Source organism: Dysidea avara, chromosome 2 (assembly GCF_963678975.1).
Source record: "Dysidea avara chromosome 2, odDysAvar1.4, whole genome shotgun sequence".
In the NCBI taxonomy this organism is placed as follows: domain Eukaryota; kingdom Metazoa; phylum Porifera; class Demospongiae; order Dictyoceratida; family Dysideidae; genus Dysidea; species Dysidea avara.
The window spans coordinates 8,948,794-8,973,568 of NC_089273.1; the positions used below are offsets into that span (position 1 = coordinate 8,948,794).

Consider the following 24,775-nt stretch of genomic DNA (forward strand, 5'->3'; position numbering starts at 1 on the left):
TAGATGTGGCGTAGTGGTGGCCCAACTATTGGTACATGAAGGTCGCTCAATCTGTCAGTTCAAAGGATAGTCCAACAGAGCGTTATTTTTTATGTCCCGTCCCGTAAAGTAGTAATGTAGCATTTTCCGGAATTGTTTCGTCCCGTCCCGTCCCGTTCCGGAAAGTAGGTATGCCCGGCACCGGTGATAGCCAAAGTTTCCAAGCGTTTCCGCGTGAATCTGTGGCAGACGAGGGGGAAGAAAGTGGTCCTTGGCAAACCGTACATGCTGATTTCGATTATTCCGTGCCTTTTTTGATTGGAGGACGATTGACGTTGGATTACGACGAAAATATGGCCCTTTTAAGGGTAAATCACCATCTAGCACTGTTCAGAATTCAGCATTACAATCACCCTGGACTTCAAGGCATCCCTCTGCATCAACGCAAGTATAGTTTGAAGGTGAACAGTTTGTTGTCTTCAGCGGAATTACAATATAAGGTTCAAGGTTTAGCATAATCTTTTCAAAAGTGGAGACTGGATGTGATACCAGCCTTACATGACTCCACACTTACCTTACCTGATGTTATATTCTGGTGTATTTATCGCTGTTTTGATCGGTCCTACATACATTTACTTAAAAACATAATGAATTCCTTGATATATACGGGAAAACTTTAAGTAAGGTACTCCATATCTTTTACGGGATAAATAATAGTTATACGGGCACAATGTGGAGTCTATGAAATTTATAAACCCGAAGGCCCGGGCTGTAGCGCACGAGCGAAGCGAGGGCGCTACTAAGGGCCTGAGGGTTTATAAATTTCATAGACTCCACATTGCGCCCGTATAACTGCTTTAGACTCTATTTCACATTACACTCAGATCACTTACCTCATCCATGGCTGTTTCTGCTGTAGGCTCGGCAAAAGCGGCTGGTTTTCTTACGATAATACTAGCGCCATGGCAACTATGCGTACTCACGTGACTAAATAATCGGCGCTCGTTAAATCACTGCACGTGAACAACGCATAGCGATTGGACAAATCCGATTTTGAACATATGTCATATTGTGCTTAAAGGCGTGGAGTATATTAGAAAACAAGGTGGAGTATATGTGACCGGATCTTGGAAAACCTACCTTTTTGGCACAAACTAAAAATGTGAGAAAACTCAACTAAAAGTTTCAGCAATTTTTTTTCAAACTTAATTTTTTGCATAGCTGGGTAAAGCAACTATTGAACCTTCTTGCTGCAAAGTTTCACACTCAATGCTTGTTCCTATAAGGAGATATGGGTCATTTTATCAGACCATGTAGTAATTTTACATGCGTGGGATAACAATTAACTTACAAATCAGGTGATTTGTTCAGATGATGAAATGTTTAAAACCAAGTCTCTAGCAATGATACATGCTATTTAATTAAAGAGAAGGACTAAGAAAACGTGATTAAATCATAAGAAATATCTTTTTATACAATAAAGATGGTGTGAATAGAATTATTTGTCAACAAAGTGATTTGTCACCATTTGTCATGCTTAATCACTCTCAGAACTGAATACATTACTCCAAAAGTTACTTTGTAATGTATAAGACAGTAAATTGGTCATATCTTTGGAATGCTTCAAGATATCAAGCTGAAATTTTAACACAAGACAGATAAGCACCTACTGGTTTATTTTAGCTGAAAAAGTGAAAAATGATATTTGTGCCAAAAGGGTAGGTTTTCCAAGATCAGGTCACATATGAGATTTATTACCCACCCAAAACAGCCTAAATAGAGTCTAACTTTAAGTAAGCAACGCCACTTATATTACGGGGAAATTTTAAGTAAGCAACTCCATACCTTATACGGGGAACTTTTACGTACTTTTCAAAAAGCTCACGTGGTCTATTAACCTGAGTGCAGGCGTGTAGGACAAAATGGCGATTCGTTGTAGCGTGGCGTCGGGGCGGAATCCTGAATAGCTGAGAATTGGTACCATATTAATTCCTGACATCCAGTTGTGGTAAGCTTGTAATTATATAATTTGTATCACCTATAGTACCCACAGTACAGAGGGCATTATATGGCCGGAGATTCACCATTTAAATGGCCTTTGGCATTAGCACTAATAATTTACTTAACCTAATGGCAATGGCTTCGTGTTGGTTCTTCGGAATTACCTCGAAGTTGGGAGGGGGAACAGTGGGGCATTTTCCGCTTCGATTTGTGAATCCCCACCCACTCATTCCTCACCCTGGGTAGGGAGATAGGTATTATGGGAATAAAATTTGTACATTTGATAATCATAATGACCATGAGAAACCAATTAATTGTAGCAAGGTAACACCTAGCAACCCTAAGGAAGGTAAAAATCACCTGTGTTTGTATACTTTCTCATAGTGTTGCATTTTTTGTTCAGCACAGCCTCAGTAAACAAGGAGCAGTGGCACTTTTTAGTGCCACTGATTAAGTAAGAAACCAATGTAATCCCACGGCGTGAATATCACTAGCAATATCAGTTCTCGTAGCACTCTTACTGATTACCAATATGGACTAAAATTCCCATATTGGTGGTCGATCTGATTGTCGGTACACCTCTAATTGTGGATATGGTCCATTAAGGGAAGGTGGAGATTTGTATTGCTAAAATTTAAGGGTGCCCAAGAACAATACCAATGCAAGATTCGAAACATTATTTGGATGCCAACTACTACACTTGTATTACTAAAGCCTAGCTCAAAACGATCACATACAGTGAACATGCAAATGTGTATATCCCCTCCTAGCTATGGACCTCAAGTTTTGCTAGGTGGGGGGTTTATATTGTCGATATGTCTTGGTACATGTAGGCATGAAATTATAAGTTTATGTTAATATCACAATCACATAATAAAAATGTCCTGCTTAAAGCCTACTTGTCCTATTCTATTTTAACGTCTTTGTCTGGAAAAATCACATAATCAGTGTAATCATCGTCTTTAAAGTAAATTGTCCACTGATCAATATCTTTATTGTAACTAACCAGTTCTCCTGTAAACCACTCTCGGTCATATTTTGCCTTTACTTTTCCTCCTATCTTGGGTTTATTGGCGCCCTTTTTTTCTTGCCTGCTTTAAAGTCATCATCATCCAAAAAGTGTTGCTGCTTGTCTGGAGGACCATAGATGGCTGCAGTATCTCCTGGTTGTTGTTGGCTTCTCTTCCTTTGTAATCGTTTCTTTTTAGCTTGCTCTCTTTTAGCATCCTCTGATCTACCAATAGCATACAAGATTAATCATTAATCCATTAACTAATGTTAACAGTATTATATTGTTACACACATTACACTATATTATATATAGAACAGTCATTTGGGATCCACAGGTATTGGCAATCTCCCTTGTTTCCTGACCTTTTCTCCTTGAACCTGAAGCTTATTAATTTATATTTTTCTTTCTACCTGTTTTTGTTATAACAGAATTTAATAACTTAATCTGATATACAAGGCTCTAATTATAGCACATTGATTCTTATCTAAGCACACCATACAAGTACAAGAAATGTGATTCTATTTTATTAACTTATTTGCAACACAATTATCGCTGGTGAATCCTGCGTGTTGCTCACTTGGCATAGCTAACACAGACATTATTGTCTGAATGTGTGCCCCTCCTATCAATTTGTAAAAGTTGTTGGCCGTATCATTATCATTACAGCTATGTCCAGCACATTAGACAGCATTTAAACAAAACTTAGTAGAAAAGCCCTTCTGTATTCAATCCAGTAATTATGGAGAAACAGACAATTCATTGGGAAGCCATAAATGCTACTGTGTGGCCAGAGCTACAGAATCAACACTTTGCATTGTAAGAAATTGGAGGACAAATGAAATTGTGTGAATGGCATGATGTGTGTGCGCATTATATATACTACAGTATGCCAAAAGGCACCGGTCAGCACTTAACAGCCAGCTTGTATCCTTAGCCGTTCTGACTGAAGACATCAGGCAGTCCGTCATTACAAAATTCTGTTTTAAAAAAAATATTCTGTATCAATCTATCCGAAGCATTTATTGGCTGTTCTGAAGACACTGTTAGGTTTGTTACTACCAACCATAAACAACGAAAGTTTAGCATGGCTTAAGCGAATTCAACAAACGAAGGAAATTTGCCAAACTTTATTTGCCAATTAGTTGTTTTTGTATTTTTCAATACTGGCCATATACAGTACGGTAAATTTGCCAAAATTTTATCTGCCAACCTGCTTTGTATGCTGATTCATCAAAATTAAGTGCCAAAGTATCATCGTTTACGGTACCTTACTAGTGTTGCCCACAGTAGCTACATATCTACATTATTTTGCTAGGGTATATTAGCACTTTCAAATATTTTACTGACCCTGACAGTGCATTACTAAGCATAGAGGTTATTATTCCAGCCAACTTAATCAGTCTATCATACAGTACGGTAGTACTGTATATTAGGGATCATGAAGAATTGGGTTTTCCTAGCCAAAAAATTCACCCAAAAACCAGCTTCACAGCTCCATCCTGGCACCTTAGCAGTATTGGTTAGGTATAACCAAGCCCAATAGTGCCTTCAGTATGATCCTAAATAGTGATGTGCGATAATAAGTTTGCAACTAAATCAATTAATCACGATAATTGCATCACGATATGATAATTATCACGATAGTAAATCCTAATGATAAGATGCACAATGTAGCACTAATTTAACATATTTTCTATGACCACTGGTAAAGGCAAATCTTGAATGCATATGTGTACTGCTAAAACACAGCAAAGTTCAATCTCAGAAAACAATTACAATACATAATTGAATAAACAAATGAATGCTTTAATTGTTTGATTAAATCTGATGAGGTAAGAATGTGTAATATTGGTGCTCACGATAATCACAAGCTATTATCATATCACGATAATGAACCACTGCACTTTCGAGGCAGTAATTGATAGTTGGGGGCATGCGAATCGTCGTATTTTCGAGGTGACGGGATTGTTGCAGAGGCACTTCTTCTACTGCCGAACACAGCTGAAAGTGAAGCGTAATGGCCACTGCACTTTCAAAGCAGTTTTGATAGCTGGGGCGCGCTGACAAAAAATTAATTAAGACGCCATCCTTTCTTTTGATGCGGTATGCGTGGGTTCACCAGTCATAATAATGTTACAAAAAAAGTAAGCAAACAAGTTAAAGGAAAAATTTGAAATTATGAGTTCAATTAGAGATCATAGAAAAATAAAGTAAGGAAACAAGGGAGATCGCCTACACCTGCAGATACTCTAGTGAACATTTAATCCCTAATCCAGTCTATACCCCAAGACCAAGACTGAAGTATTAGGGATTAAATGTTCACTAGTGTATCTGCAGGTGTAGGCGATCTCCCTTGTTTCCTTACTTTTTTTTTTCTATGATCCCTAATCGAATTTAAAATTTTAAAATTTTCCTTTAATTTGTTTATTTAATTCTTCATATGTTACCACTAATATTTATCAACAGACTTCAGTATTATCAAACACACTAGTATAAATTTTGATTAGGGTTGGCTCAGCTATTCACTTCAATGCATGCTCGCCTTGAACTCAGAAAAAATTACTTTCATACTGACAGTGAAAGTCGTCATTTTTCTAAACAGGCGATACTGAAGTTATGGTTAGGGTTGGGTTTCTTCTTTTTTACCATATACAGATTGGGGGTTATGAAAACCTGGACCGGACCGGACTGGACCAAAAGTCAATTCTCCAGGTAAGCAAGATTAGCCATGTTGTAAATATTTACTGCTATTTACATCCTCTATAGCACTTATACACCACTCACCTTGCAGTAACTCTGCCAAGCACGCAGTCGCAATGTTTGAGCAACACGAAATATCCACTGTAGAACAACTATCTAAGCTAAAACACTTTCTAATGTGATTTACTACATGATCACTACAAAGCTACGTGTTCTCCTGCTGTATGTATTTGCTTAGAACTGGCACAAATAAACACACGAGTTGCTGCCCGAATTTATTAGAGTCGTGCTGTACAAAGTGATTGAAACTAAAACTTGTCTCGAAATCCATTTGGTGATAGATAACACATGGAGTTAAGCAAGGTAGGCAGTACTTAAACTATTTCAGGATAGATTTCTAGAGTGAAACACATGACTCTAACAAATTCGTGCAGCCACTCCAGTTCTATGCAAGTACAGCAGGAGAATGCATAGCTTTGTAGTGATCACGTAATAAAGCACATTAGAAAGTGTTTTAGCTTAGTTGGTTGTTCTACAGTGGATACTTCGTGTTGCTCAACCATCGCGACCGCGTGCTTGGCAGAGTTGCTGCAAGGTGAGTGGTGCATAAGTGCTATAGAGGATGTAAATAGCAGTAAATATTTACAACATGGCTAATCTTGCTTACCTGAAGAATTGACTTTTGGTCCGGTCCGGTCAGGGTTTTCATAACCCCCATACAGATTAACATATAGCTATTGACAAATCCATGAAGTGAATAGCTAGCATTGGTAGCAGAGTGGTTCCATTGTCAGATCAAACACTGAGATCCAATCCCGAATATTTTCCCCTTCATTTATAATTATAGGAGCTAGAGTTGGTGTCCAGGACCAGACAAATAACCTCTACCTTTCATAAAAAAATATAATGAAAATGGAGGTTAAATTAATGGAGGTTAAATTATCCATAAGTGAAATACTGTGTATGATGATCATGTGCTTACCTGTCACGGTAAGATAAGCTGGTTCCCTCTGACGCTGCAAGGTGTTCCATAATGACTGCTTTGTCCATACGGTAAACATCAACCATAGCATGCATGATGGAAATAGCATGTGGTGACTTTGAAGCTAAATTTTGTCGTTCGACTGCATTTGTTGTTGAAGGGCACATCTTCCATGTGGAGCTAGGCATGTCTGATAAGCACTTGCATAACATCTTTAGGTGGTATGGCCGTGTCCACCAGTTCACCCAAGCCTTTGCATTAGACCACTTGCACTCCATATCCACAATTGATATGTGAGCTGTGGTTAGATTTGGCACTAATGATGCAATAGTTGCTACTGGTATTTCTCCCTTTAAAGCGTTGAAGCATTTTTGCACATCATCTCCACATTTTAAGCTAGGTATTGCTTGTGCAATGTACTCAAAAGCCTGACGAGCTAGCATCCTGTTACTGTTTGCCACGGTCGTTGATACTCTTGCAGCCACTCTTTGGTAAGACCGTGCCCAATGCACAGCACACCCACGAAGGAGTTTGGTAGCCAACTCAGATCCTAACGTCTTGATTAAACCAGCACGTTCTGTGTCACTCCAGTCTACCACAATTCCTTGCAAATGGGTGTTTACATCATAAGACGATATATCCTTTTTGCATGTGGCAAACATCTGTTCGAATGCAGTTTCATACATGCTGGTGTTTTCCTTGTTGCATCGCATCCGTACAATTATGATCCACTTCATGGTGATTTCATCAAATGCTGTGGCATTGAATAGGTATGGAAGCACTGAATTTTCTCCGTATGTAACATCCACCTGAATAAAATCAGCACTAGCCATCACCTTAGACATGAAGGGGCTCATGATGAATTGGTACGAAATATCATAAGAAATGCAGTAATTACGCATGTAGGGATGTCCCAGTGAGCTGTAATTCTTCAACTTTGAGCACTGCTCATCCAGTCCTTCCATCTCAATATCTTTGCCATCTATTTTCTGTAACACTTGATTGAAATCCACTATTGTATCTAGGCCTACATCATCATAGTAATAATTGGTGATGGTGGTTACAGCATTTGCTTACCTTTTCTATGACCACCGTCTTCTAATGCCTTCTTCCTGATGGCTCTCAGTTTGTCCTTGCTAGTGGCTGCAGTGTCCACTGCACCTGGCACAAACTGCAGTCCTCTTCCAGCTGCTAAGTCATCTGTTGTCAATCGAGGTGATGCACTTACAGCTGATACGATGCTGTGTTTCACAAAGGTTGATACAACACTTGGGCTGGGAATGTTGTGGTTGTGAAGATTTTTTGTTGGAGTTGTGTTGTTAACAACAATACCAGCAATCCATCTAATAAAGCAAAATAATTATATATATATATATATATTATGTTTCCATGTTTGAACTATCCCACGGACCATTCTATATATTTGAAAAGTATAATTTTTAGATGTGAATATGTATTATTTGATTGTTTATGATACTTGTAACTTAACTGTTGACATTAATGTCATGTGTGAACAGTACTACATGAAATGTTATGCAATATGCATACTTAGTACTATAACCCTAAAACATCCATTGACGTTTAGCTAAATTCTATGGATAAAACATCACGTGAGTGGTATAGCTAGCATGTATCAAAAAGATTCAAAATAGTGAAATTGTTTACTTGCTTAAACAATTAGTAATTTCCATAGGCTAGAGGTCTGCAATATAAAATTTAGGCATATCTTGACATTTCTATTTGAAGTTATCTTGGATTATCTAACATATCTAGATAATTGAAGCAAATACAAATCTTAGTTAAACAAGTGTAGGAATTTTCAGTATGAGTAGGGACTGCAACATTAAAAAGCACGGAAACAAGCAGCTGAGATGAAACACAGCTGAGATGAAACACAGCTGAGTGTATGCAATTTATTCCCTACTTTAGCCATGCATCATAGCAGGCTAAAGTAGAGATTAAAGTGCATACACTCAGTGTGTTCATCTCAGCGGCTTGTTTCAGTGTTTTTTATTGTTGCAGTCCATACTCATACTGAAAATACCTAATTTTTCTTATATTTGTTATACGCATACATGTGAATCACATAATAACAATTACGGTGTTTTAATCATGTACATGTATTGCACAGGATAGCAGCTGTATATCTTATTTGTCCAACCCAGGAAAATATAAGCTTTGTGCCCATGCGTACCACTTAGAAATCACACAACTTATCAGTAACAAGGTGTATACTAACTGGGATACAGAAATGGACTTGTATTCTATTATTTTAAGGCACACCTTGTTCAGCCTATACTAGTAACAACAAGAAACAAACACTCTAAGTTACCCTTACGCGTGTAGTTTCTCTGGCGACAATGTTGAACACTGAGGAAGCAGTATATCCCGAGGTGTATCCCTAACTTTCAAATCACGTAAGCGCCACAATTATGCTACACGTGTATTCCAATAGTCTCGTGCAGCCAGACCGCTTTTTTTCTTTTGTGTGGGCGTCGGGGGAAAAAGGGTCTGGTAAACCTGCATTAAGAATTCTGTGTAAAGTTCCACTGCAGTCAGGGTGAATGTTGATTGCTGCTGATTGGTAAAGCCTTAAACTTCTTATACCTGTTAAAAAGTGCAGCCTTACCACTGAATACTGTTCTCTTGTTTTGCAGCTGAAGGGCACACATGACACTTTTAACAGGTCTAAAAAGTTCAAGACTTTACCAATCAGCAGTAATCAACATTCACCCTAACTGCAGTGGAACGTTACACAGAATTCTTAATGTAGGTATACCAGATCCTTTTTTCCTGACACCCACACAAAAGAAAAAAGCAGTCTGGCTACGCAAGACTAGTATTCAAATATGTTGGGACACAATGACTGTGTGGTATGCACGTAATCTGATGGAAGCCGATGAGCAATGGCCACGATAAAGAAGGATCAAAGGTAAACAGTAAGACAATAGCGCATACATTGTAGGCAGTTAATATTGTGAAAGTTTTTCACCACAATATTTGAAGCATTTCTGCCAAAGAAGTAAGGCTGTAGCTACGCTTGACTGAACACATCAGGAAGTAAGGCAGTGGGAAGTTCGCTAAAATAAACTTTTTTAAATTTTGTAGCACCTTGTCTAAAATTTCAGGTCGTTCTGAAGACACATTTGGGCTTGCTTTTACCTGACCAATACTGTCAAGTGGCCGTGAAGGATTTCTGAGGATGATTTTAGATTCTTCTTCGTGGACCACACCTTCATTGTCCCTACTATACAGTACTATAGTACTGTATGATGCTATTAGTGCAACCTGTAAAGTGAGAAAATTACAACTTGAAGAGTGTAAAAGAGTGAAAAAGAGTGAAAAATATTATGGTTTAGCATTGTGTTAAAGTGGTGGGAGAGTTGAAGGTGTCTACACTAAATATTTAAGCGGTTTACGGAAGTTTACTATTATTTATATAACTTAACCCATCATCCTTATCTTGATAACCATTATGTTATCTCAATAATCTAGGTAGTATCACAGCTCTACCTGATTGCAATACATGTACAAGGGTTACAATCCAATAATGTGTACTAACCTCCTGTTGTCAGATGTAAAGTTTTGTGGGAAAAGGTAGATGAAGACAACAGGACAGTTCTCAGTGTTGATAGTTGGACTACCAGGATGAGTAGAACACAGGTTTTTCTTTGAATTACGGGTCTGAACATGCTGGCAGTCTGTTGCAGAGCATAGTTTGATACCGTTGCATGGAGCAATCCGGTAGAAAACAGATTCATCGCTACCATCAACATTTAAGGTGATGCACCTATCTGGGTTTAACTTCCCTTTGCTCAACTGTATGTCTTCCCAAAGAAAGTGTGGCTTTTCTTCAACATATTGTGGTAGCTGGCTGATATCACTACTGAAAAAGATTGTGTTTAACGTGGCACGTGTTGACACCCCAGGCAATTGATATTGTTCTTTTGAAATTATGTGTTGCCAGTTTTCTTTGTTGCTCACCAGATCTCTGACAGTTGATAATGGATTGCTACCACGACCTGTACGTTTCTTCTTTTGTACAGCTTCAAGCTGGGTACCTGACTGTAATCCATGGCAACGCTTCGACGGGATTAAGGCGGATAGAACAAGTGGTGGCAAGAGGACATCTTTATCACCAGCTATTGTATCCCTTCCTTTGGGTGAGACTTCAAAATAAGAAAAGACCCCTCCATGTCTTCCTTGAAATGTCCCACAATCCACCTTTCTAATGAGATAACCTGCAACTGAACACTGGCGAGCAAACAAGCGCCACCATTCCAAAGATAGTTGTGGTGGGCTCTTCCCATATGCCTTTGAACTCTTTGGGTAAAAATTAGCTAACTCCTTTATCCATGCTAAGTTGCTACCACGAAGAAATTGTGCCAGTTTTTTTTCACCCTTTGTTCCCAGCTCGTCTATAGCTGAAACTAGTAAAGTAAACTCTCGTGATTTATTGTCGAATAAAACTGGTGGAAGGGCACAAACATCACAACATTGCTCAGCTGAATGAACCATTTGTTCACCAAAGCCCTCTAGTACTACTTCGTGACGGCACTTTCTAGCCAGATGAGAATATGAAAACTTCAGTGCCTCAGAAAAGGCTGTAGCAACCGATGAGTTGCGTTGTCTATCTCCACTGCTCAACCAGTACGACAGATGCTGGATGTCGTCATCTGAGTAAACTATGCATGCAGACGCTGGGAGACCATCTCGACCAGCTCTGCCAAACTCTTGCACCCATGAAGACAAATCTGGTGGTAGGTCGTGCCGCACAACTAGATGTATATTCTTCTTGTTAATTCCTAGGCCAAATGCCCTCGTGGCTACCATAACCTTGCAGCTTCCATCATGCCAAGATTTGTGTGATTCTTCTTTGTCCTTATCACTCATAGCACCATAGTATCCTACGGCATCAGTACCATTGTCATGCAATGCACAAACAATAGATCCAACATGTCTAGCAAAGTCAGTGTACACAATTGTGCTGCCATCACCAGCGCCCTCTAGCTTCTTTGTAACAATGGTTGCAAATTGTACAAAACTTCGGTTTTCTCCATAACCTATAATATGCAATCATAACTTTACATATGTATTTGTAAAATGTGCCCTGTTGAGTGATAACCCATCATTTTTGCAAACATTTCTATAAAATGCATGTGCACCACATAAATATAAAAAAATTTTTGCACACACTTCAATACGCAGTGCAACAATGCTCAAATCAGCAAAATTTGTATACTTCTAAATTTGCCTGTTGACAAAGAATTTGTGTTTGTTCATGGAGGCAAGTAGTATTAGAGATACTGTACAGGCGAGTAAAATTTGCCATTGTTGAAATTTGGATATGAAAACAGCAGTATAGTAACATATTAAATCTATCATAAGTTATAGTGGATTAATTCAGTGCCTGTATAATTGTTGCTGTACAAATTGAGTTTTATTGCTGCTCCAATCAAGACTATGTATTGCAAGAGTCTGAAGTCCTTAACTGAAGTAATGACAAGGAATTCAAGGAAGATGACTTATTATTGCTCAGCAGATCACAAATAACACACACTTGTATTGTACTGTATGTATGTAGTTAATCTTTGGGATGCTGTCAAATATTCATGCACAGTATTGGTCTGAGCAAAAAAAAACAGTATGTCTAAATTTCACATTTTGTAGAAATATACCATGATAATAGAAATAGAGCTATGCAATATCAGAGGGACACCTAAGTACCAATTGAAAGTGTTTCTTATATGAAGGTCTTCCTCATAAACAGAGGGCAAAATGTGACAATACAGTATAATACTGGAAATTGTATTTTATTTGTAGAGTCAAAATATGTGATTAACTTATTTTGACAATTATGTCTACCTCCTCTGATACAGTATGATACAAAATTTTGGCAATTTAACTCACAATGGAAGTTTGGCGGATAATATTTTGGCGAATGCTCATGGCATGCAGCATTCTCTCAAATCGATTGACTGAAATTGGACCAAATAATTTGACGAATCAAAGTCGACTCGCCAAAATTGCCAAACTTTTGTAGTATATGATACATTAGCCCAGGAACTAGATACCCACTCAGGAACTGTTTAGATACACCCACATTAAATGTCAAGTCTTTGGGAAGGAAGCACATATTATTGTCATTTTTATCAGGATACACCATACTTGATCTCAGGTAGGAGGGAGGTACAACAAGTAAAGTGATGTGAAAAAAAGAAAGGTAAAATGTTTACATGTATCGTAATAATGTACAAGATACAACTCTAATGTTTTGCACATGATCTTAGCCTTTCAGAAACACAAAGCTAAGGTATCGTTTTTCTTGAACAATGATGGACACATGTGGCACTTGTTAACAGGCCTAAGAAGTTATAGGGTTTTTCCAATCAGCACCAATCAATAACCTAATGCAGGTATACCAGAACTTTTCCCCTGCCCTCACACAAAAAAAAAACAGGTGGTCCTGGCTACAGGAGACTAGACATTTATTGGTGTTTCAAGGGATGGTAACAGTCATTCACAATGGCTTGTAATTGGCTCCTAATTGAAATTTCTGTTTTAAATGTAGCATGGAATGTTTGTTTGTATTGTTATGTTTGTTTGTATTGTTACCATCAAGAGTTCATAATATAAAGAAGGGAGAGAGTATCCAGCTGTCTATACTGCTGTAGAACACCCTGCATTAAGTGATTGCATAGTACCCCCTGTAGCAAGAATGGTGACTTACTAGTGACTTGTTATGTTAAGCACCATGGTTTAACAAGCACTTTATATTCTGCATACACTGCAGGGGATTGAACAGTAAGGTTTTGGTGAACACTTACCTGTAAAGCTGGCAGGCTCATCGCAAAGTGCCAAAATGAACTGATGTGCGCATTGCTTCATCACAGCATAGATAATAGATGCCTCATACATAGCTATTCAAGGGCTTCCATCCCTTTGCCTGTTGTCACGATCCATTCTTGCAGTTCACCTATTCATTACACGCATGCTCTTCTTTAAGCTCATCGCTACCCAAATGAGAATTCCCTAGACACTTAGTCACCTGTCAATAATGTGTGATATATTAAAGTGTTAACATTTTGCAGAAATGCACAAGGATTTACGGATGCAGTTGACGAACAGTGGGGTATATTGAGAGTTGGATACTCTTTCCTTTCGTTATATATATATATTATGAACTTCGTTATCATACATGGCTTCTGATAACACTACTTGTAGTGGTTATTCCAGCAAGCACCTTTACCTGACGTCACTTGTAACAATGCAACCTCTATTTAAGGAAAAGTCCTTTTAATGTTTTAAAGCATTGGCTTGTGAAATAATTTTTGTTTCACTGCCCATACAAAAGTCTCAATAGTAGCAGTAAAATTTATCCTGTATTTCACTGGTAGCAGTGAAAAAGTTGTAATTGCAATTTCATTGGCTAGAATTTATGTTAACAATGTAGTGCCAATTAGTGTTGACACCTATTTAGTACATAGTGACAAATTGCATACATAGCAATGCTAATGCACAGCGAGTATGGTATTAACTGGGAATAGCATGGATATAGCAATGAAGTTTGGGATAAATACCACTCTTGTTGCATTGAAAATGGAAATTTCAATGCTAACACTCGTGGTATTTACCCCAAATTTCACTGCTACCCATGCTATTACTAGTACTAATCCAAGAAAGATATTAACAAGAGTTCATAATATTATGTATGGGGGAGAGTGTAAAGCTCCCAGTATATCTTTTGCTGCAAGTTTCTACAAGTTCAGTTTTGATTGTATACACACCTCTGCAATGCTTTTTTGATGATAAACAATTGTGAATTGGTGATGATAGGTGTTTATTATTTATTAAGGCTTTACAGAACAAGTGCTGAAGGTCTGTATGACTCCTGGTCCTACAGACTGTTTAAAGATCCGTTGATAAGGTCAAGCGTCGTTTCTTAGAGAGATCTTACAATTGACCAGTAGCAATGATTTTGTTGAATGTACTGCAGTTAGACACTCTCCCCCATAAATAACATTATTAACTCTTGATATTATGGTTATGGTATAGTTGCGGGCAGCTCAATATATGAGTACTCCCTATACCATGTGACGTCATTTCATAATTGTCCATATAGCCACCTTAAATTTACACCAACAAATAGCATGCCTACATCATAGCATTTTTGTGTGCAAACCTCTAGCTGAGTTGGCCCTCCAAAATTATGTAATTTTTTGAAAACAATAATAATTATACTGGATTTGTGGTGTATGTTTACTGACTAACCTTGACACCCTTTCCCAGTCTTAAAATCACATTGAGTGACTTCCAGGTATATGTTGGGACGATGCACAGAACCTTTCTCAATCACAGGAGTCCTAAGGAAACTTCTTAGTTTCACCAGGACATCTGGGGTGACAGTTGCACTCAGTGTCATTATTGGGGTGTTAGGAAACTCTAATGGTAGCTCTTGACACTGTGCATAGAGTGGTCGAAAAGAGTGCCACTCATACATCAAGTGCGCCTCATCGATTGCAATCAATGCAAGGTTATTAGCCCTGTCAAGATCATATACCTTGGCTTTATTACCCAGCCTTTCGGTAAACAGCCACTCAGGGGTAACAAAAATAAGGTTGACATCTGAATTAGGATCTAAAGCAAGTGCTGTCATCTGTTGATATTTAGCTGCTGAGCCCATATATGCCACTTTGATCCCATGTTCATTTACTTGTATAGTTTGATCACGCATGAGGCTGATTGTGGGCATAATAACAATTGCTTTTTTGTTTAGGTAAACAGGTGGGAATTGAAAGCAAAGACTTCCCATTTCCGGTAGATTGGATAATGATAGTGTCCTTCATATCCAGTACGGCATCAATGATGGACTTCTGATACGGATAAAAGGAGAGAAGCGAAAAAGATTCAACTAAAGTTACAACTTTACTGGCCTCGGCACCATCCAAAGAATCATTACTATGATGGGAGCTCTGAGAACTAATGGTGTTGGTGCTGGGACTCTCTTCAACAGGCACCTATGCACACAACACAGTGTATTTAATTTTGTATGAAGATTCATGGGATATAAGACTCACCAGTGAATGTCCAGTTCTTTTGGGGTTACAGTGTAATAATTCTGAGCAACTGCCACAAAGAGGCCTTCCTTCAGGGCTGCAGTCATAGCACAGAAAATCTGCAGCCTCATTACAGCACACTTCACAGTCCATGTGGTTGAACCGCCAAAAGTCACGTGACCAAAAATCATGTGGTAAAGCCCGCTAGAATCTTGGTTGAACCGCCAAAGTCACGTGACAAAAATAAAGTGGTAAAGGGCTAAAAATCACGTGATACTAGCTAAGACAGCAAGTGATTACAGAGGGCGTGCGCGGGCACCAATAGTGGTATCACATGCAATCGATCTGAAAAGCAAGGGCTTATGTAGCTGCCCAGATAATACAGTACTGCAGAAGTGAATTCATGGGACGGATTACGTGGCGGTGAGAGGCAGACACGTCACAACTACAGATAACTCATAAATGAAACAAGATCACGTGATACAGTGACTTAAAATTCTCCCGTAAAGATGACGGAGATGATTACTTAAAGTTTCCCCGTAATGAAGACGGAACACATAACTTAAAGTTACTCCGTAAGTAGGATGGCGCTGCTTACTTAAAATGTTCCCGTAAAGGGTATGGTAATTTTTGCGTTTTAAGTAAATTTCTGCAAGACCGTTTTGATCCATTTTATGGCAGCTTCAGTGATTGTAATTTTGGTCAGAAACTATTTATAATTTCTCTTTGTAGTATAATGATGTCATTGTCTCATACAATCAAGACACACGGTAGTGTGTCGTGCGACCCAAGAAGTCGGCGCGCCACACCGTGAGTATATTAACAGGAAGAAAGAAAACGCAATATTCACACCTATGTAGCTCTGTGATCCCTTATCCGATTGGAACCAAATTTGCTAGAGAGGTGTCGGCCAGCAAGGGGAGTCTACACACCAAAGTTGAAGAAAATCGCTCCAGCCATTTCCGAGATACGAGCGAACAAAATTTCGTTTTAATTTCTTCGTTTTTTTCTTCTTCATTTCGCACACATCGCAAAATCCGACATAAAACACGAATTCGTGCTCGGGTCGGGCTGAACTTTGGCACACTTAAAGGGCTCATTAAGGCGGATCTCTGTACCAACTTTGGTAGGAATCCGATGAACATTCACGGAGTTATGACCGATTATTTGCGTAAAATAAGGTCGAAGGTCTGTCACGCCTACAGGGTAAACTCCTTTGAGGAATCAGTTGAAACTTGATATGTAGATGGAGCAACCATCGTAGGAGTGCCTTTTTGTGGTTTGAAAGGAATCGGGATAAAGACCACGGAGATATGACACAAAACCCGACCTGTGTCAAAATTACGCGATCGATTTTATGAATAAAAATACTATTAGTTTTCGTGTCTATCAGGCAAACCGCTTAGAGCAATGAGCTGAAAATCAGTATGTAGCTGGAATAATCATCATAGAAAGTCCTTGCAGTAGTACAGAAGAATCGGATTACAAACCACTGAGTTATGATTCGAAACGCAACTACGTGTAGCAAATGCGAGATCGAAATACTCTAATAGAACAGTCACCCTAATAAAGTATTCAGCTGCATTTATAATTTATTCAATTATATTACATTGCAAGTTATTCTGTAGGAATTCAGCTACATACAAGTCACCCTGTAGTCAGATCAGCCAGAAGAAGGTACCTAATAGAGAGTTCAGCTACAAAGAAGCCATCATGTAGAGAGTTCAGCTCAAACAAATTGCCCTGTAGAGAGATCAGCTAGAAGAAGTTACCTTATAGAGAGTTCAGCTACAAAGAAGCCATCATGTAGAGAGGTCAGCTCAAATAAATCACTCTGTAGAAAATTCAGCTACAAACAAGTCACCCTGTAGTCAGATCAGCCAGAAGAAGGTACCTAATAGAGAGTTCAGCTACACAGAAACCATCATGTAGAGAGTTCAGCTCAAACAAATTGCCCTGTAGAGAGATCAGCTAGAAGAAGTTACCTTATAGAGAGTTCAGTTACAAAGAAACAATCATGCAAAGAGTTCAGCTGCAAACAAATCACCCAGTAGAAAGTTCCGCTATGAACAGATCACACTGTAGAGAGTTCAGTTAGAAACAAGTCATCTTGTAGAGAGATCAGCTAGAAGAAGTCACCTTGTAGAGAGTTCAGCTACAAAGAAACCACCATGTAAGAGAGTTCAGCTGCAAACAAATAACCTGTAGAGAGTTCAGCTAGGAACAAGTCACCCTGTACAGAGATCAGCTAGAAACAAGTCACCCTGTAGAGAATTCAGCTACAAACAAATCACCTGTAGAGAGTTCAGCTACAAACAAATCACCCTGCAGAGAGATCAGCTAGAAGGAGTCACCTTGTAGAGAGTTCAGCTATAAAGAAACCACCATGTAGAGAGTTCAGCTGCAAACAAATCCCCTGTAGAGAGTTCAGCTAGAAACAAGTCACCCTGTGGAGAGATCAGCTAGAAACAAGTCATCCTGTAGAGAGTTCAGCTAGAAGAAGTCACATTGTAGAGAGTTCAGCTACAAAGAAACTACCATGTAGAGAGTTCAGCTGCAAACAAATCACCTGTAGAGAGTTCAGCTAGAAACAAGTCACCCTGTAGAGAGATCAGCTAGAAACAAGTCACCCTGTAGAGAGTTCAGCTAGAAGAAGTCACATTGTAGAGAGTTCAGCTATAAAGAAACTACCACGTAGAGAGTTCATCTGCAAACAAACACCCTGTAGAGAACTCAGCTACAAACAAATCGCCCTGTAGATAGATCAACTAGAAGAAGTTACCTTGTAGGGAGTTCAGCTACAAACAAATCACCCTGTAGAGAGTTCAGCTACAAAGAAATCATCATGTAGAGAGTTCAGCTGCAAACAAATCATCTTGTAGAGAGTTCAGCTATGAAAAGATCACCCTGTAGAGAGTTCAGCTAGAAGAAGTCACCTTTTAGAGAGTTCAGCTACAAAGCAACCACCATGTAGAGAGTTCAGCTGCAAAAAAATCAATCACTCTGTAGAGAGTTCAGCTAGAAGAAGTCAGGTTGTAGAGAGTTCAGCTGCAAATAAATCACCCTGTAGAGAATTCAGCTACAAACAAATCACCCTGTAGAAAGATCAGCTAGAAGAAGTTACCTTGTAGAGAGTTCAGCTACAAAGAAACCACCATGTAGAGAGTTCAGCTGCAAACAAATCACCTGTAGAGAGTTCAGCTAGAAACAAGTCACCCTGTAGAGAGATCATCTAGAAGAAGTCACCATGTAGAGAGTTCAGCTACAAAGAAACCGCCATGTAGAGAGTTCAGCTGCCAACAAATCAGCCTGTACAGAGTTCAGATACAAACAAATCACAGATCAGCTGGAAACAAGTCACACTGTAGAGAGATCAGGTAGTATAAGTTACCTTGTAGAGAGTTCAGCTACAAAGAAACCACCATGTAGAAAGTTTAGCAGCAAACAAATCACCCTGTAGAAAGTTCAGCTATGAACAGATCACCCTGTTGAGAGTTCAGTTAGAAACAAGTCATCCTGTAGAGAGATCACCTAGAAGTATCACCTTGTAGAGAGTTCAGCTACAAACAAATCACCTGTAGAGAGCTCAGTAACAAACAAATCACCCTGTAGAGAGATCAGCTAGAAGAAGTCACCTTGTAGAGAGTTCAGCTATAAAGAAACCACCATGTAGAGAATTCAGCTGCAAACAAACACCCTGTAGAGAGCTCAGCTACAAACAGATCGCCCTGTAGATAGATCAGCTAGAAGAAGTTACCTTGTAGGGAGTTCAGCTACAAACAAATCACTCTGTAGAGAGTTCAGCTACAAAGAAATCATCATGTAGAGAGTTCAGCTGCAAACAAATCATCCTGTAGAGAGTTCAGCTATGAAAAGATCACCCTGTAGAGAGTTCAGCTAGAAGAAGTCACCTTTTAGAGAGTTCAGCTACAAAGCAACCACCATGTAGAGAGTTCAGCTGCAAACAAATCACCCTGTAGAGAATTCAACTACAAACAGATAACCCTGCAGAGAGTTCAGCTAGAGTCAAGTCACCCTGTAGAGAGAATTCTGTAAAGAGTTCATCTACGTACAAGCAGATCGCCCTGTAGAGATTTCAGCTACATTTCAAGTCACCCAGTAGAGAGATCAGCTGCAAATTATCCTGTGGGGATTAATTGACATGTAATAAATATATGCTCTCTTTTTATATTATGAACTCTTGATATATGAATTATATATATAATTTTACATTTACTGATAAAATCAGAGTGTTCATAAAACCTGCTTCATCTTTTTCTTTTTCCTGTGGTAAAGAATAATATATAGGTTAAAAAGCCCCAAAGCTGGCCATAGGCCGGCTTTGGGGTATACAAATATAAAAAGAAGTGAAATCTAATCAAAAACAGCCAAGCTGTAAAAAAAGGAGTGCGGCCCTTGAAAAGGCTATGGTGAAAAAAGATGTGAAATCTAAGGTGGCCGCCAAAAAATGGCTGTGATGGTAGGTTAATGGTAAAAATTTTAATAACGACAATTCAGGTGAATTTTGTGCCAATTGACCAAGCGGCACCAAATTCACCTGAATTGTTGTTATTAAAATTTTTACCATTAACCTACCATCACAGCCATTTCTTGGCCGCCACCTTAGATTTCACATCTTTTTTCACCATAGTCTTTTCAAGGGCCGCACTCCTATTTTACAGCTTGGCTGTTTTTGATTAGATAATTATTATCCTTAGTGCTTACAATGTGACAAATAAAGCTGAAAAGTGTCCAAACAAATCTATTTTATTAATAATATTGCTCTGAGATTTTGTTATCTGACTGTCATGTTTCTGAAGTATCTGTTAACTGTGACTTGTGATGCCATTACTTACCATGTTACATAATATTACTGATTTTTCTAGTTAGTTATCCTTGAAAATGCATTAGGTACCTGTGTGTACATAGTATTGCACAATACACACAGTTTTATTTGTGAATCACTTGCTTTATTTATGTAATATTCTGAGTGGTCAGTCTACAAAGAAGTGGTCACTCTTGAGAGGTTTTACCTAGCTCATATGGAAAATAGTTATGTGGTGAAAATGTCATGTTGTTATTAGTTTCCTATCTAGATTTATGAAACTTTGAATATTGTGTTTGGTGCCATGTGATATATGCCAAAAGCATTGAAAATACTGTACATAAAAATCATCACACTGTCAACTTCTTTTGCTTATATCTTTTGATAGGAACCACCAATTGAGGTGGGGTTTACACTAAACTGGCCCTGAAAAATAGCACAATATTTGTCATACCAATGAATGCATGGAATGTTAATTATTTAATTTACTTAATAAAAGGGTGATCTTCCAGAATAATTAATTTGAATTCACACATTTTTCTTATATCACAGAAAAATTCGTAGAGGAACATCCTCAATCATTGCTAGCACACAATCGAGCAAAAAGATCAAGATACTCTAATAGAGCAGTCGCTTACTCTAATAGAACAGTCAGATTGTGACTGCTCTATTAGAGTATCTCGATCTTTTGGTATAGTTTTTATGCTTGCAAGTGGTTATATTTTCAGCAACAGAAGAATATCCATTTGACTTTTAAAATCCAGGAATTGCTCCATGAATATTTGGGAATAATTTTGGGAATAATAGGCCAATGAAAAAGAATTGCTAGAAAGAATAATAGGTAATTTAAAAAGCATAATGCACTCAAGCCTATGTGTCTTGATTGATGTCACTGCTATGATCATGAAAATGAGTTAATTTATATTGTTACTGATAAAAGTATTCAGATGATCAGGCATGTTGTATACTTATTGTAGATTTTTCAATTGATGGTGAATCCTTCTTGCACTTAACCAAAGAAAGATTTACGAAATTGGTACCTAATGAAATCGGAACATTTCTGGACATGAAGATACTTCAACAAGAGGTAAATATGTGACCGAATTTGACAAAACAAGGCTTCCACCCCCATCCAATTCTCTGACTTTAACCAACTGTAACTTGACTAGTCAACAAGCTATTTAACCTGCAATTTTCACATAGCATGGTAAAATACCAGGTTAAAATTTGAAACTAGTGGCATACTTCTACAGTGAGTTATGGTGCTTCAAAGTTATAGAAGTGGATGTGTGGAAGAATAGTTTTGTCAAATTCGGTCACATATACACTGTTAAGAATGAAGTGCTATGGTAGCACATAGAGGTGCTATTTTTTGACTGGAGCAGTCAAATTTTAGCACTTTTAGGTGCTACCATAGCATTTTTATGTGCTATCATAGCACTTCATTTTAACAGTGTAGTATTGGAATAATATTGTACATGTATATAGAGTCTGCTATCCAAAAAATCAACCTTTACAAATTGATCCCCTATCATTGAAGGATGTTCATTGTAGAAACTGGAGGCATGATTGTTGTCTTCACAGACATATCGATTTCAATATTTTCGTGAGATGCAAAATATATAATAAAATTTTGTGCTCCATACAAAGGACACTCACAGGATAAAACTTGCTACTTAGCTAGATATTATATCTAGACTTTTTGTAATTAAAAAATACGTATAGTAATAAGCAAACAATTCAAAGGGTTCCCGGCACAGGGTTGCTTTCTTTCAAAAATCAGAAAATGAAACACGAATTTTGGAATCCAAGCTGGCCTATCAGCCAAGATAAGAAAAGCCAACACTTCCTCATAGTGAAGTGGCAAAGTTGGATGATTAGTCTGTCTATACTGTTATTCCAGAAAGGATCCGAGACTTCTCACCATCTGGGTGAAGAGCGTCAAAATTTCCGTACATCATTCCATGGGATTCTCTCAATGGTGCTAAAGTCCTTTCCAGTACCTCTCATGCCACACTAGTCACCTAATTTTGTTTAGAATGATGATAAATGATGGTCAAAAAGTTTGGTAGTAGTAGCAGCTGGTGTTTCTGTGATTTCATATGATGCAGTATACTAGCAGCTCACCAGGAGCTCCACCCAGCTCAAATCGAAAATAAAAGATTTTATACTTTTTTGGTTTGTTTTGGAATATTATGCAATATAACGGTGATGTAGGGTGATATATTAAACATTTAATGCTACCTAATTTTGTAATGCTTTACTCACTATTATATATAATATAAAAATAATAATCTCAAGCTCCTGAAAAAGTTTGATCTTTGTTTGCAGATTCAGTTGATCTAGAATATCTCTCTTCAATACTACTTGTATTTGGGAATCAAATATTATACACATTTAATTTTGAAACAGGCCATGGTATTATGTGTTTGCTCTGCAATAGTGTGATTTGGTGGAGAATAATATTATACCAAGTAAGTATTTCTGAGCAATATATACAAGTTTTCATAAATACAACAACTAACATACACAACCCAATGGCCCGACAAAGAAAAGCATATAACAAATAACCACAATGCAGTAATCCAGTCTAGTGGTCCAGTCCACTGCTTTTACCTTCCCAACTTATTCACTATTTGACAATGCTTTTACTGACGATGTTTCTTTTGCAAACCATGCATGACAGCTAAAATGCATATAGTTTATTGTGACCTTGCGTTTCTCCTCTTTTGTGTCCCATTATTTTTAATGACAGTGCAAACATGATTCTTGCGTGCATGCGGCCTATCACATAAGAAAAAAGGTAGCTAAATATCTGCAAACTTCACACCATGTCTCCAATAGTTGAAGTGTGGGGATTAATACCAGATAAGCTTTATACTGTGTAATTAGGCATAAGACTACTATGCTCCAAATATTGAGCATTATACTTTTAAGCAGTGGTCAAAAAATCACCTATTATGCTTTTGAGAATTGCCCATTATTCCCAAAATTATGCCACCATAATTGGCTAATAATGCCAGTTTATGCTGTATATGACCATTTCCATTGATGTCTAAATTTCAAATAGTATTGAATTATTTAGCTGGTTGCTTTATTAGAGTATTTCATTTCAATGTGACTGTTTTATTAGAGTAAATAATATTCAGTGACTGTTCTATTACAGTTTCTGACTGCTCTATTAGAGTATCTCAATCTTTTGAAACAGAATTGTGCAATCTGCAGATTTTCCTACTGTTAAAGTTTTATAATCATCTCAAAATGCTAGCATAATTCCTGATTCCCACACATACCTATTATGCCCAAAATTATGCTGACATAATCGCCGCATCCCTATGTGTAATGGGCAGAACATAAAAATTAAGCAAAACAATTACTTTGCATGCTAGTAAGCAGTATCTGTACAAATGTTCCAGATGAAAAAAGTTGTGAAATCAAAGGTGGTGGGCAACAAATGGCTGCAATGGTGTTAATACTAACAATGCACACAGACATTGTGACCCATTCTGGTCTTATCACCTATTTAAAAGTATCGAGAAATGTCGGTTTTAAGTGTTTAGTGTGTTGTAGCTCTCCAATGGTTGAAGCTATGTGTACCAAAATTTCACACGTTTTACACCAATTCCTTACCTTCCAGAGCATCCACTGTGCAAGTAGCCACAACTAAGTTTCCTGCCATTTTAGATAGTTTATATACCGAGGTTGACTGTATCAGGCGAGCTGCAAAAACGTGGGAGGTGGGGGCTGGAAGGCCAAGTATTGTGCTATTCAGGTCTCATATTTGGCTTAAATGAAAGGAAATTCACAGCAGAGGTACTTATTCAATACCACTGAGCTGTACAGCCAAATACTGTCATCTTCAGGCTGACTAGGCTTGCGCCAATTATGCCAGCATAATTTTGAGCATAATAGGCTAACAAAAGAATTAAGTGTTATGCTAACATAATAGGATGATTTTAAGGATTTTAATTAAAACGTGCAATGCGCTCGCCAAAATACTGCACAACATGAACATACGTTACACACTGCACATAACTGATTGATTATGATTATGATTAAATACGGGTAAAGGCAAAGCCTGTAGTCTGTATACCCGGTCAATGCATTATACAAAAGTAAATCTAACATCTAAAAAATAATTATCTAACAGCGATTTAAAAGTGTTAATTGAAGAACTTTCTACAACAGAGGTAGGTAAACTGTTCCACTCATTAATCACT

At 38.0% G+C, this 24,775-nt stretch overlaps 1 protein-coding gene and 1 long non-coding RNA gene across 3 annotated transcripts in view; both read left to right on the plus strand.

Annotated features, from left to right (window-relative positions):
* The window catches only part of LOC136246560 (interferon-induced very large GTPase 1-like), a 102,625-nt gene that overhangs the window by 55,077 nt on the left and 22,773 nt on the right, over nt 1–24,775 (plus strand). Inside the window, exon 3 of one of the 2 annotated variants that reach the window (XM_066038056.1) lies at nt 21,533–21,642. In XM_066038056.1, the coding sequence (XP_065894128.1) occupies nt 21,533–21,642 (110 nt within the window). Of the gene's footprint in view, nt 1–21,532; nt 21,643–24,775 lie in introns of those variants that run through there. The other variant, XM_066038057.1, reaches the window with a different exon arrangement.
* On the plus strand, nt 1,877–15,732 carry LOC136246561 (uncharacterized). Its single transcript, XR_010696633.1, has 3 exons — nt 1,877–1,987; nt 12,831–12,897; nt 15,451–15,732. It is a non-coding gene; the product is annotated as an uncharacterized lncRNA (long non-coding RNA).